The sequence below is a fragment of the Struthio camelus genome, chromosome 22 (assembly GCF_040807025.1).
Source record: "Struthio camelus isolate bStrCam1 chromosome 22, bStrCam1.hap1, whole genome shotgun sequence".
Lineage (NCBI taxonomy): Eukaryota > Metazoa > Chordata > Aves > Struthioniformes > Struthionidae > Struthio > Struthio camelus.
Genome location: NC_090963.1, coordinates 2,669,622 through 2,682,946, shown reverse-complemented (window position 1 = coordinate 2,682,946; position 13,325 = coordinate 2,669,622). Strand labels below are relative to the sequence as shown.

The 13,325-nt window shown below is 48.8% G+C and overlaps 1 protein-coding gene across 7 annotated transcripts in view; it reads left to right on the top strand.

The window, feature by feature from the left end:
* DIXDC1 (DIX domain containing 1) overlaps positions 1–13,325 on the top strand; it is a 45,806-nt gene that overhangs the window by 28,472 nt on the left and 4,009 nt on the right. For 4 of the 7 annotated variants that reach the window (XM_068917031.1, XM_009670216.2, XM_068917034.1 and 1 more), the window contains 12 exons: positions 1,938–2,050; positions 3,428–3,576; positions 7,080–7,169; positions 7,277–7,330; positions 7,797–7,847; positions 8,933–9,037; positions 9,589–9,642; positions 10,226–10,318; positions 10,405–10,476; positions 11,209–11,295; positions 11,462–11,623; positions 11,752–11,818. In XM_068917031.1, the coding sequence (XP_068773132.1) occupies positions 1,938–2,050; positions 3,428–3,576; positions 7,080–7,169; positions 7,277–7,330; positions 7,797–7,847; positions 8,933–9,037; positions 9,589–9,642; positions 10,226–10,318; positions 10,405–10,476; positions 11,209–11,295; positions 11,462–11,623; positions 11,752–11,818 (1,097 nt within the window). The remainder of the gene's footprint in view (positions 1–1,937; positions 2,051–3,427; positions 3,577–7,079; positions 7,170–7,276; positions 7,331–7,796; positions 7,848–8,932; positions 9,038–9,588; positions 9,643–10,225; positions 10,319–10,404; positions 10,477–11,208; positions 11,296–11,461; positions 11,624–11,751; positions 11,819–13,325) is intronic. The other 3 variants (XM_068917032.1, XM_009670218.2, XM_068917035.1) reach the window with 1 other exon arrangement.

Genomic DNA, 13,325 nt, shown 5'->3' with positions numbered 1-13,325 from the left:
ATGGTTCAAGAGGCCGTCTCTGGTGCCCTGTGAACCCCTCTGAACGCTGGAGGGAAACTCTTGTGTTCATGCGGTGTGGGATACCAAACCGGTAGTGACTGCACAACCTCCGCCAGTCAAGATCTTTACAGATTTGCTTTGGTCTGTGGATCCAGTTCTGAAAGGAGCTGACTTGGGGAGGGGGGGAGTGTTACTTCCAGGTGGCACCCCCTCACTTCCTGTGGCCTACTCCTGCTTCTCTGTACCGCTCCACAGTGTCCCTTCCAATTCCCTGCTCCTGCCCATACCTCAGCTTCACCCTTACATCCTAGGTGAGCTTCTCACCCAGCAATTGCTAATATTGGTTTTCTAGGAGAGCCCTCATCCTTTTACCTCTTGCATGGGTGAGAACCCCCAGTGCACTTGCCAGTGGTCATATCAGGACGTTGGTTTCCGAGGTTCAGAGTCTCAGTTAAGAATGTGCCGGGGGAATATCAAGATCTGCTCCTCAGAGGAAGGCAAATTGCCCTCAGCAGTACTGGAGCGTTAGATCAGCCAAGCTGCCTCTCTGTGCCTGTGCTTTCAGAAAGTTTCACCCTTATCTTTAATCCTTGTTGTGTAGCATAAACCCAATAATTACTCGCTAGGCTACTGAAAAAATATTTTAAATTTATGCTGTGCATCCATCAAGCCACCTGCTCCTGATTGTCTTTGGTTACAAATACTCTATACAGAATGTCCCTAACTGGGGAACACTGTGATGGGATTAGCTTTCCTGAAGGTAAATCTTTGAGCAAAGCCAGGTGGCTTGGGCCCCTTTAACAAACATGCCCCCTGTTTGAGCAGCAGGACAGGAACAGGTACTGTAGCTGTCAGAGATCCCCATTAGAAGATGGTTATTCGTGCAGTCAGTAACTTGCATTCATCTTTTCTTTTAATGTGGTGGAAGTCCATTTAGTTTGGATCATTTAAGCTAAATTGCTTGAAGGTCTGGAATATAAATGAGAGTTAGGCCAGCACTGACTGTGGGAGTGGACCAGACAGAAGCTGCTAGCAAGTCGTTTCCATCTCTGTTGCAAAGCTTTCCTGATTCTGTTAGAGAGCTGTGTGTAACAGCAGTGCCGGGAAGATGGGGAAGGCAAGCTGTAGAAACCTTGCATTTTTCTAAACCTATTCTATTATTTCCGCTTTGCTTTCTTTTTGTTCTCTCTGGCTTTTGTTTCTGTCTTGGGGAGAATGAAAAATTAACTCCTGCTCATGCTTGCGAGGATTAGTTCCTGAGACTTTGGAGGTACATTAAATGGGTCAGTGAGCTTCAGACACCTTTGATGTTGTCCGGGTGATGCATTTAGGAAGAATCTCTGAAAAAAGGATTGAAAGTTTGGACCTCACAGTTAGCTGAGATGCCTGCACTGGAAAAATGTGGATACTTCTGAGAAGTTTTAACGTAAGAACATGAGACAGTGGTATCTGACTCTTAAAAGTATTTTGCCCTTGGAATTTCAAGTTAATTTCCCTGGACTGCAGTGATGCTTTGAAACATAGGGGTTAGGTCGGAAGAAAGCCCGGGTGGCTTTTGGTTCCCTTTGCAGTACGCTTGTAAGACTGACAGTAAACTGAGTTTCTGAGAAGAACGGCAGTAGAGTGTGGGTTTATCCCTGTCTGGGTGTATACGTTAATTCTGTGGTAGCTGTCTCAAATTTGTGTTTTGTTAAGGAAAATGAAAAGACAAATTCTTCCACATAGCAGTTAGGCAACTATGACATTCACGTAGCGGGACTGAAAAGTAACAAGCCCAGCGCTGGTTTGTTAATGCCTTCCCTGGCATGCAGATAATTCTTAGTTATAGCGAGACTTCTTACGTGTTCACTTGTATCTCGGATGAGGGTGATGTCAGCCGTTGAGCCTTGCCACACTGAGTCAGCACTAGAAATAACTGTTGCTTCTTTCCTCTGCAGCCTCACATCTCCCAGTCCTGTCCATAGCACAAAGAGTGAATCCACTGTAACCCAGTCAGAGGAGAAGGTGGAATTTGGCATCATCCACGCTGAAGAAACAGAAACTAAAAGAGGTGGCTTGCAGATAATGCTTTACAGCTCTCGTTGTCGTTGTGATTTGTTTATATCCCAGACGTGCTGGAAAGCTCTCCAGAGACCTGGAGTGAACATAGAGAATGGCGTGCTGGACATCTGCCCACACAAAACTAAATCCCAAGACTTAACACTGCAGTTGTACCATAACATGGCAAAGTCTGGGAGGCCTGAAAATTAATGTTTGGAAAATGAAAAGTCCTGGAGAAGGATTAAGTGTCATATATTATTTATACTGTAGGGAGAATGCTTTCATCTTGCATTAGGCTCTGTTGAAAAAACATTCAAAGTTCCCTTGAGAAAGACGAAGTCCGTGTGAACTTGTAAGGCCCATGAGGCAGAACTTGGCTTTGTGTGAACAGAGGTCTGTTTACAGCACGTCTGTGCATAGGTTGAGCGGCCCTTTGTAGGGAACGGAACTGTTGTAGCATTGTTGTGGTGTTTGCATTGAGAAATCAGTGCTGTATTGCCGCAAGTGCCCTGTGACATGATCAGTTTACCCTTCAGATTTTCAGGCCAAATCAAGGAAATGTTTTCAAAGAAGTTTCTGATGTGACTTTCCTGTCAGGAGTGCGGCCTAATAATAAGTGTTTCTGGTTAGCTTCCATCCCAAGAGCGAATGACAGAAGCTTTCCCAGGAAATACTATGTTGCCTCAGCCAGTAAAGCCTTCCTTCAGTGCTCCTTCCAAAGTATCTCGGCAGCTGAAGTAGCTGGCAGGCTGTGGCTCTTCCCTGAATTCTTAGCAGTACCATGTCCACTTGCTGCCCGTACAGTGTGGTATCTGGGGGTTTTGGCCGCATGTCTGTAGAAATACTGCGGCTTGCACGGGCCAGTTTTGTTTTTGGTTAATTAGGTAACAGGCACCACTATGATTAGCCCTCACCTAACCTCATGTCTTCTTTGCAGAAAAAAATCTACATTCCTGGCCACATAGGGGATGATAATAGCTAACCAGTAACCCATCTCACGCTGGCGATCAGAAACATTTCCAGATCTGAAATACAGACCTACATTAGTAATTGTGATGCTACTTAATATCAATATGGAAACTTGATGGTTGGGAACCAGACTATGATACACTATTTAGTCATCAGTGAAACGTGGGTTAAAGTTGTTGTATTTCTTGTTAGGCTCTTTGAGGATGTGTTGCAGGATATCAATGCCTGGATATCACAACAATGAGAAGTACAAGGTATACGGGTAGCTAAGTCGGGCAGGTACAACAAACTGGCTCATTCTGTGTCTGTGCAGGAAAAGCTTTTGCATGGTAATTGCAGGCAATCATTGTGTGGTGCAAGTGTCTTTGGGACTCCTTTGTTGTCCATCGTGACTCTATTCAGCTGTTCTTTTTTCCAGAAGAGACGGAATCTCAATTCTACCCAGAGTGGCAGGCAGGAAACCCTGGGTCATATCTAGAGAATTCATGGGAGGAACAGCTTTTGGAACAACAGGACCATTTGGAAAAGGAAATGGAGGAAGCAAAGAAGATGATTTCAGGCTTGCAGGTAATAGATTTTCTCTTCAGCCAGCTTTTCCCCTCTCTATTGTTATTTCTTCACCAACTGTAGATGGAAGATGGGTTATCTTGTTGAGACGCTGGCCTGCAACTCAAAAGAGCTGAGTGAGAGTCCTGGCCCAAGGGGATCTCCCGAGGTGATCTTGCAGAAGTTGGTCGATCTTTTAGGTCATCTTTGCTAGTGGGGAGAGCGGTTCTTCCTGTGTCAACAGAGTATTGGGGCACCCCCTCTGTGGGAAGACCTGTTCGGGAATGAGGAAGTACTTGATAATACCTGGAGTGCATTTGCTGTAGCCAGATGAGACCTCACTCCAGAATACCACTTGTACTCTGGCCCAAGTGCCTGCTTTGTTTAGGTTCTCTTGGCCTCCTGGACTTATAATTTGCTGCTGGTCACCTTTCTGTGAGTGGGGAACGCAGCGAATGTCTGACTTCCCAAGTGCAATTTAGAAGTGAGCTGGATCAGGCCACAGTCCTGCGGGGTGGAGGGTTATGCCTGTCCCCCATTGTATTCCATTATGCTAAACCAGGAGAGACCAGGGAGGAAGGAAGGGCAGCTGCAACTCCCCCAGCCCCGGTACGTTTACCAGGTGTCAAAGATTATAATGCCATTCTGTGCAATTCAGACAAGACTTTTTTTTTTTTTTTTACTTTTAATTCAGGATTCTCCAAAACTCACTGTTGACATGATTTCTGAGGCTTTTATTCTGTGGGGATGGAGGCAGAAGGATGGGGAGGGAGAGGAAGATGATATTGCTGTGAAGACCTAAGCTCAGTGATAGCCAGTAATGGTAATTTAGGTGGATTGTAAGACAGTAAAGGGCACACTGAATGTAGGTAAGAAAGGAATCCCCTTTGGAGAATCCAGGACCAAGTGTGTGTTGAGAAGTTGGTTATCTTCCTGTTTACTTTTGGTTGGAGTTCAGATCCTAGTAGGGGTCATTGGCTGGGTGTCCCATCCTGCGATGCTATGCTAACTCCTGAATGTGCTGTCACTGTGCAAAGCATGTGTGTTACTGTGCAAAATGGTAAAGATGCAGCAGTGTTTTCCCATGTGCTGGGGCTCCCGTTCTTCACCAGGGCGTTTGGCAGCCCGCAGGTTTTGTTAGCGGCCCAGGAGAACAGAGCAGTCTTTCTGCGATTTGTGATCGGAAGTAATGCGGAGAGACAAGGAATGTCGGGAAATCAATAGAGATTCACAGAGCTGATCGTGGGGTCACAGAGGCTTACACCAGTCTTTGAGTGAGCTGGGCTGAACCATAAGATTTGGCACGTTCCCCACATGACTGTGGGACCCTTTTCTAGCTGTCCTGTTCCAGTCCTTCCGTGACCAAATGACCCTCAGCCCCATGTGTTTGTGTGACTCCACATGGGGAGTAGAGCCCCTGATCCATATGGTAAAGACCCTGAACTCTCTCAGGACTATTCCTTTCTGTTTGTGCTGGGAACCATACTGGCTTTGAATTGTAAATATTTATGTGCCAGTAAACAAAGCAGAGATTGTGTGAGAAGTACATGCAGTGGGGAGGGTGCTCTCCCTGTGGACAATGGGCAGGGGACACAAAAGACTCCAGAAGAAAATAGATGCTTGGTGCACTGGTAAAATCCGGTTGCGCTGTGTGCCCATTGGGAGCAGGGAGAGGCAGCACTGGAAGGACTGGCACGTCTCACTTTCCCCACCCCCAGCCCCATGTTTCAGGAATGAGGGCAAGCAGCTGGCATTGCTGCCCCCCTTATCCCCCGGGAGCAGGAAGAGACAGCTGATGTTGATTGCCAAGAAATTGGATTTGATTAATTGATTTTCCCCTCTTGCTCAATATTTAAAAGCCTCCATGATCAAATCATGAGGATTTGATTGAAATATCAGGGACCTGCATGCCCCATAAGGAGCTGAGACCATGGCAGCTTTTTATGTTCCTGTGTGATTCCTCCTCGAGTGTCCTGCTGGGCTGAGTTTGGGATGCGCTCAGAGAGCTGTTTCCCTAACAGCCTTTGCATTAACTGAATGCAGATCGCTGACAGTTTGCTATTTGACAGCAGTTACAGCTCTTTGGTAAAATTCTGTCGGCAGGCAGAACCCGACCCGTCAGCCTTGATGTCTTTTGGGGCTGAACTGGAGTATTACTGCACATGGGCTACTTTGCTTGTAGCCATGGAGTTCAAGTAGAAATAAAACAAAAAACTATCTGAAAGGAAGGAATGGGATTATTTAAATTATTGACTTGTCCAGCTGTATGTGACGTCCTAGCAAATACCACGAGTTCTGGAAGTCGGAGACAGAAAAGTCTGTAAGAAAACCATCAGTTAGGGAGAACCAGCGTGGCATCCCCTAACCATTCACCCTTGCTGGAGATCTGCTTGCCTCATGCTAGTCATGCTTCCTAGGGTGCAGGCTCTTCCTTTCTTCAGGCTAAGCTCAGTCTAACGTGGAAATTCTGGCATCTTCCTGCAGGCACATGCGGTCCCTTGGGGTAGCTGAAGGAGTTAGTACTGAGCTTCTAGCAGCCTTCCTCCAGCATGGGGAGAACTTGAGGTTTTCAGCCTGTCTGTGGGGACGAGGACTTTTCCCTCACTTGGGCAGCAGTCCTGAAGGTGTCTGTCTTGCCTGGAGTAGGACAGAATTATGTTTCCTTGAACATCCGGTTTCTAAATTCTGTCTTAGATGTGTGGTTAGGAGAATGGCTGCTTTTAGCAGGGGGGGCCGCTAAAGTGCGGATCTTTAAAGGCGTTTAGGCTCTTAAATCCCTACTGATATTAGTGGGAATTAAGACCTACCCAGAAAGCAGAGGAGCCGATCCTGCTGACCTTTCTGGTAGGTATTAAAAATTCAAGTGTTTTGGTGGCCCTTGTATTACTGCTGCTTTTTGTGTGAGCCATTTTACCCCAATTCTGGTTCCTAGTGCAGATGGAGACTAGAAAACAGGTCTAAGAATAGAAGTGGTTCCTGACAAACCCAGTCCTGCTAGATGTGTTTGTGCCAGTGCTCCTACCTTCCACAGCTCCTGCAAATCGCAGCACCTGTGGCTTGGGCAACAAGCTGCTGGATTTTCTTCTTCGGTCTGTGATTTATGGAGCCCCTGGAACATTTCAGTGTGGTTCTGGAAGAGAAGCTTCATGATGCAAAGCTGGTTCAGCCACTCTGCTTTAGACTTCAAATCTGTTATTGTAGTGAAGACTTTATATCATTGAACTGAAGCCCGAGATGGATTTCACTCCCAGAAAATCTGAGCTGTTGGCTTTGCTTGATGTCTCTCTGTGGGGAAGAGTATTGGCTGACATATATCTCTGGGAGAGCTTTCCCAGGGGATAAATTCTTCTGTTGATTCCCAAAAAATCTTCTGCTGACTTGTTCCCCTAAAAAGCAGTAAATGGAAAACAGTCCAGAGATGGCTGATGGGAAAGACTGCTGGCTGGAGTTGTGGCCAGCCTACTTTCCCTTGAAACACCTGATGAAGAGATTCCCCTTCCCTCCCCACCCCCCAATCTTTTTAGGCTTTGCTGCTAAATGGATCTTTGCCTGAGGATGAGCAGGAAGGTTCCTTTGTACTTTGTGAACGTGGAGCCTGCCCTGAAGAGCAGCTGGTGAGCACTTTCCTGTACCAACATTTCTCTGATCCAGCAGCTCTGTGTGCTGTTTTGCCACAGGCAGGTGCCTAACACAGGCAGTAACCACAGCATTTTACATTTAGATCATAATCCGAAGTCGTCTGGACCAGAGCGTGGAGGAAAATCAAGACCTAAAGGTTAGAGGGGGGTAGATGAAGGGGAAAAGAAAGGTTTGGGGGGGCGTGGGATCTTTGGAGACTCTGCCCCTACTAGGATTTTTTGAGAATTCTTGGTTTGGGTATATTGTGAGTACGCTGTGTAGGGGGTCCAGCTGTGCTCCTACCTCCCGCTGTGTGGGATCTCCGTCCCTCCAGGAGCATAGAGCTACCTGCTTGCCGCTGCCCTTAAGGACAGATTTAGGGGACTAAGCAACCTTTCTCTCTTGTGTTTAACAGTGGGAGCCCAGGGAATTGCTCAGCTGTTTTGCCCTATTTGTAACTCATTGAAATGGCTCAGGGCCTGACCTGCTCTTTGATCTGTGGCAAAAGGTGGCATGTGCTTTTTTCTGAAGCAGGCTTTTGGGGACACAGAACAGTGAGTTGGGGTTGCTTCTGAAGCAGTGACACAGAGATGCCATTTAATCAAATTGTTTTGGATTTACAGAAGGAGCTCCTGAAGTACAAACAAGAAGCTCGAAACCTACAGGGAATAAAAGTGAGCAAAAAGGCACTTCATCAAATATTAATAATAAAGCTTTGGAGTCTACCTCAGCCCAGGAGAGAGGCCAGCAGCAGCAGCAACGTTCTCTGAGGAGTCGCAGGGAACGGAGGGAGCTGTATGAGGGGAGCGAGAGGTGGGGGATGCTATGCTCTGATTCTGGCGCTGGGGAGAGACTGCCGTTTGGGCAGGCGCGAGGAGTTAGGTCTTCTGGCTCCTGCCTCCATCTGTAGGATTGCGGTCAAATATCACCTCGTGTCTCAGTTTCCTGTAAACAAAATATGTGGCACAGGGTGCCTTCCTTTTTATACTTTTTGGGGTGAGCACAGCAGGACTGGCCTAGTGAACTCATTATTCTTGACAGCAGAGGCAGAAGAGCACTAGAGTATCCTCGTCCTCTTCAGCTGCAGCATTCTTTCCCCATTTTTGGCTCCTATTTGCTCAGTGTTTCCCTCTGGAGGTACAAACAGTTTAATCTGCTCCTGAACAGAGATATTTTTAGAGCTGCCCGTCAGGCTGGTGTGGGAAGGAAGTGAACAGCAGTAGCTGTCCAAGGTGGAGCTCGCAGCTTCTGGGTAACACAAAGTGAAAGGTGCAGAGGTAGCCCAGAGAGAGGTGTCTGCTGAGAGGATTTCACTGCACAGTTAGGTCCCACGGGGAACTTAAAGTTTCCTTGTGTGGCTGACATTGGCCTCTTTCTGCTGTGTGGGTGGTGCAGATGCTTGGCTGGAGATGCTAACTGTAGGCCACTGAAAAGACCCTCCAAACATACTGCTGCTTTCTTCCTTAAAGGCAAAGTGGCTGAGCTGGAGCAGGAGGTTCGGGCAGATGCACAGAAATCTGTCACAGATGGCTACAACACTGGCAGGGGATTCATGAGCAGGGAATAGCAAGACAGAAGGTCTGAGAGCGCGTTATGGGCAGATGTCTGCATGTCTTCCGATCTCCTAGGACCTTTGCAATGCTTCAGGCTTCTATGTGGCTCCAGCGTGTTATTGCCATGGGTCTAGATCAGTGGCTTCCCAGGGAAGGGTCTCTGCCTCCGTCTTGCACCTATCTACAGATAACACATATTTTCCCAGGATGCTTTGCAGCAAAGGTTGGCTCAACAGGATACTTCAGTTCTTCAGCTAAAGCAGGAACTGCTGAGAGCAAACATGGACAAGGAGGAGTTGCACAACCAGAACGTGAGTCCCTGTGCTGCTGACTACAAGATTATTTTGCAAAGAGGCTGGGGGGGAGGGGAGGGACTCTGAGGGCTCCAGGAGCCACAGGATGGAGTTAGTGGTTGCAACATAGTTCTTGGGGTCGTGGGATAAAGAACCACCCCTCAAAGGTCTCCACACAGTAAACAGAGTCTGCTAGCCAGCTGAGACACACACTGGAGTTTCCTGCTCTTCATTCCTACTTCCTATCCTCTAAGGCCTTCTGAAAAAGTGACGGGCTTCTCTTAATGTGTACAGTACAGTTGCGTTGCTGCTTCCTTACTGCACTCCCTGCATTATCGAGTGGCACTCAACAGGTGAAGCAAGCTACCATGTATAGTTTCTGCCTGGAGAGGGCAAGGCCAGGAAGGAATAGCCCTAACCAAAAGGCTGCCATCCTTAGACACCAGCTCCCCTGAACCCTGCTTCCCTGCAAATGCTTGGTGTCTGGTCACCCTTTAGCACAAGGGGCAAAGAGGTTTGCACTAAACCTCCAGGGGTGCATACTTCACACTTAGGTGTTGCTTCTGCAGGTTGACCTTCAGAGAAAAGTTGAAGAGAGAAACCGGCTACTGGCAGAATACAAGGTAAAAGAGCCTCTTCTTTTTCGCTGGGGGCTTTGCTGGGGCAGGATCTGGTGGTTCTTCCTTCCTGTCTTGCGAATGTGACTGGTGTCTCTCTGGTGGCAGTCTGTCACCTCAGGGCAGTGGATTAAGTCACAAGAGCCATGAATGTTTATAGTGAGATGGAGGGTTCAGGTGGTCCTTGTGTTCTGCCTCAGCAGCTTTATAGTGGATCTTCTGCTGTCACACTTTTCCTGTGACGCCCTGCTAAGTGTCTAACACTCTTGCAGAAACCCATCAAGTCATGCTGTGTCTCTGACTTACACGCTGATCCATCAGGAATCTGTTTTCTTTCAGTCAGTCTCTTGCCTGGCCACAGTGCTTGGCCAGGGGTCTGCAGGTAAGAGGAACCTGGCTGATTTTTTTCAAACAAAGCTTTGAAACTCAGGTGTAACATCTGGTTAAAAGTGTATAGATTGTGTCAGTCAAGTTGTAGAGGAACCTGGTCCTGGCAGACTCTAAAGACCTTTCCTGGCCTCGAGGAATGTGACTGTGAGCCTTCCTCACTCGCTGTCCTGCTGTGATTCCCTTGATCCCTGTGTTGCAGAAGGAACTGGGCCAGAAGGATCGTCATTTACAGCAGCATCAGACCAAACTGGATGAAATGCTTAGGCAGCTTTCTGAGGCCAGCTACCAGCAGGTATGGAGCAGGTGGGCTGCAGTGGTGCCCTGAGAGCTGCCACTTGCCTTGCTGGCTCTGTGCTGAATTTTCTGTTCCCTTCACAGGTAGATTTGGAGCGGGAGCTGGAGCACAAAGAGGCCCTGCTGGCCCAGTGTATAAAGAGAGAAGCTGAGGAGGTATGCAATGCTTTGATCCACATAGCAGACCGCTGGAGCAATATTTCTCTCCAGCACTCTCTTGCTACCGAACTCCATGAGTCACCCCCTCCATCCTAGAGAGGTTAGGCTCAGTGCAGTCTCCTTGTGCTCTAACCAAAGCAGCCAGACACCACGAGGTGTCCGACTTACCAAAGCTCTCAGCAGCGAGCTCTCTGGCTTAGTTAGTCTCTGGAGTCATGAGGGATGAAAGAGTGAGGGGAGCGCAGGAGTGAGCGGAAGCCAACTCTTCCTCCTCTTGGGTTCCGGTTCCAGTTCCAGCTCTGACAGAGGCTAATGGTTAGACCAGGGCTTAGCTGCTTATCTCCTCCTCTTCCTGTTGTGACCCATACATTGACAACCTGTAATTCTCTGAGCAGAGAGAGTACCAGCCCCAGCTCTCAACTTGCACGGTGCCACTTGCACACTGACTGTGCTCTCTAGAGCTTACAGAACCTGCTGTCACCTAGTGGCAAACCCCTTCCTGTCTCTGCCCCTGTTTCTCCCCCATATCGGGGGAATCATGTCTGTGTCCTGGGCCATAGGACTGCCAGCACACTTCTGTGTGAGTGTATTTACTTCATAGAAGGTGCCAGTTGCATCACTGATTTATTGGAAAGTCCTCTCTTCACTTTGGAGTTGGCAAATTGCAATCTTTTTCAAGGAAATCTTACTGTTACGTTCCTTGTGGCGTGCATATCTTTCCCTGAACAGGTGATGGGCTACAGCAATCACAGCGCTCAGAGCAATGGTTTCCTCCAGACAGCAGGAAAAGGAGCTGCTCCCCCAGCCCACCGAGGGGTAAGTGCACCTACGGGATGTTTTCCCAGCCAAGGGCTCCAGGTAGCACCCTTCTCCTTGGAGCTGCTAGCTTGTTAAGGGAGATTTTTCCCTTTGTAAAGCCTGTGGCTTTAAGTGGGAAGAAGGCAGCCTGGCGTGTCTGACCAGCTTGTGGTCTCTTGGGCAGACAAATGACTTGCAGCTGGTCCGTGATGCCCTTCGCAGCCTGAGGAACAGTTTCAGTGGCCACGACCCACAGCACCATACCATTGACAGCCTGGAACAGGGCATCTCCAGCCTGATGGAACGGCTGCACCGCATGGAGACGCAGAAGAGGCAAGAGAGAAGGGTAAAGGTTGCAGAGCGCGCTTGGCTTCTTACTTCCGCCTCTCTCGCCCAACTGTGAGCTGGGCAGCAAGGGGAGCCCCAACATGGGAAGTGACCCTTCTTTCTCACTCTTTTTGCCTTTGCCCCTAGGTCCGGGGGAAGTCACCGGCAAACAGAGCAGCAAACGAATATAGAGACTCCTGGCCTCCCAACTTCAGTAAGTGCCTTTCAGCTCCTTCGCTCCCACTGCCAACTTCACTGCTCAGATTTCCTGGCCAGAGTCCAGGGCACAGCAGCCCCTTGGGTATCTGCCACCTCCAGCCTCTCACTCCACTCCCTTTACTTGAGCTCACTTCCCTCCCTTCAGGCGTTTGCTGCGCAGACGAGACTTCACCACAAAGGAATGGGGGCAAGGACCGTCTCTGGCTGCTTGTTAGTACAGCACCATCACAGTGGGAGCCTCTCTGGGCCCCCTGGGTAGTACTGCAGTATAAATAATTATAACAAATAATTACCCCTGGGACAAGTGGGAAGTAGGATGTTATTTCAGGTTTCCCTCTGGCTTACACCATCTAGTGGACATAGATAAGTGTACGGCTGCCTCCTCTCCTGCTCCCCCCTTGGCATCTAGCTCCTTTCATGTATTCCCAACAGCGCAGCATTTTCTAACAGTATGTTTCCTGGCTGCAGCAGCTCCAGGTTGCCCTTCCTCATGAAGGCTGCTTTTCCGGTGCTGGCTGTAAATGTCACCGTAAACAGTCTGTGAGGTCAAAGGGGAAATGCCTGGCAGGAGGGAAGCCCTGTAGGTACTGGGGAAAGACAAAGGCCCCCATCTTTCAGCTGCATTGTAGTGCCCAGCAGCAGGGGAGTGTGGAGGAACAGGATGGGGAAGAAGGCTGGAGAGGAGCTCAGGAGCCAGAGGTGGGCTCCGATGAGGCCTTGCAGGGTTCTCCCTCCTCTCCTGTAAACTGCAGTTCCTGCAGCAGCCTCTGCATAAGGTATCCTCTGCATGCAAACTGCACTTCTCTGTTTCTCCTTAGGTCTTAGCGGGCTCCATCCGCTCTGCTGCAGCAGGGAAATCATTCAGAGTTTTGCAGCCGCAAACCTAGAATGACTGGCGAGTAAAGAGCTCTAAGAGGGTGGCTCCAAAGACTTCTTAAACTCAAAAGCCTTTGTGATTGGGTGTCTTTACTGCTTTCTTCCTGCTAGGATGGCTAAAACCCAATAGAGTCACTGAGTGTGAACCTTCCCCTGCTTCAGCTTTTGGCACGGTGTATTGTAGGGACAGAGAAAACAAGGCAGCAGCCAGAGGGAGAGAAGCACAAATGAGAATTCCATGCACAAACACTCATTCTGGCCAAGTAGAGTGAGCAGATGGGGAGGAGACATACAGCCTTTGCCTTAATGATCATGATCAGTCAGTTCATCCTGCTCCACCCATCTGCAAGCAATAATGTTGCTGTGGGCCCAGCCAGTAGGACCGGGCACTGTGCAGTCAGCTGCTGTTCCAGAAATGTTCTGCTGTCACTGCTGAGCTGGGGAGTGTCTGTGGAGTAGGTGGCAGTAGAAGCATGCCCCTTTGTGGGTGGGACAGAGCAATCCTGCAGAGCTGAGCTAGGCACCTCCTCCAGGCTAACTGCACAATCAGGTGGTGGCTCTACCCTAAAATGCAAAACTTTCCAGTGAGCAGGGCAGTGCCTGGCCCTTCCCAAGGGGATGGCCTC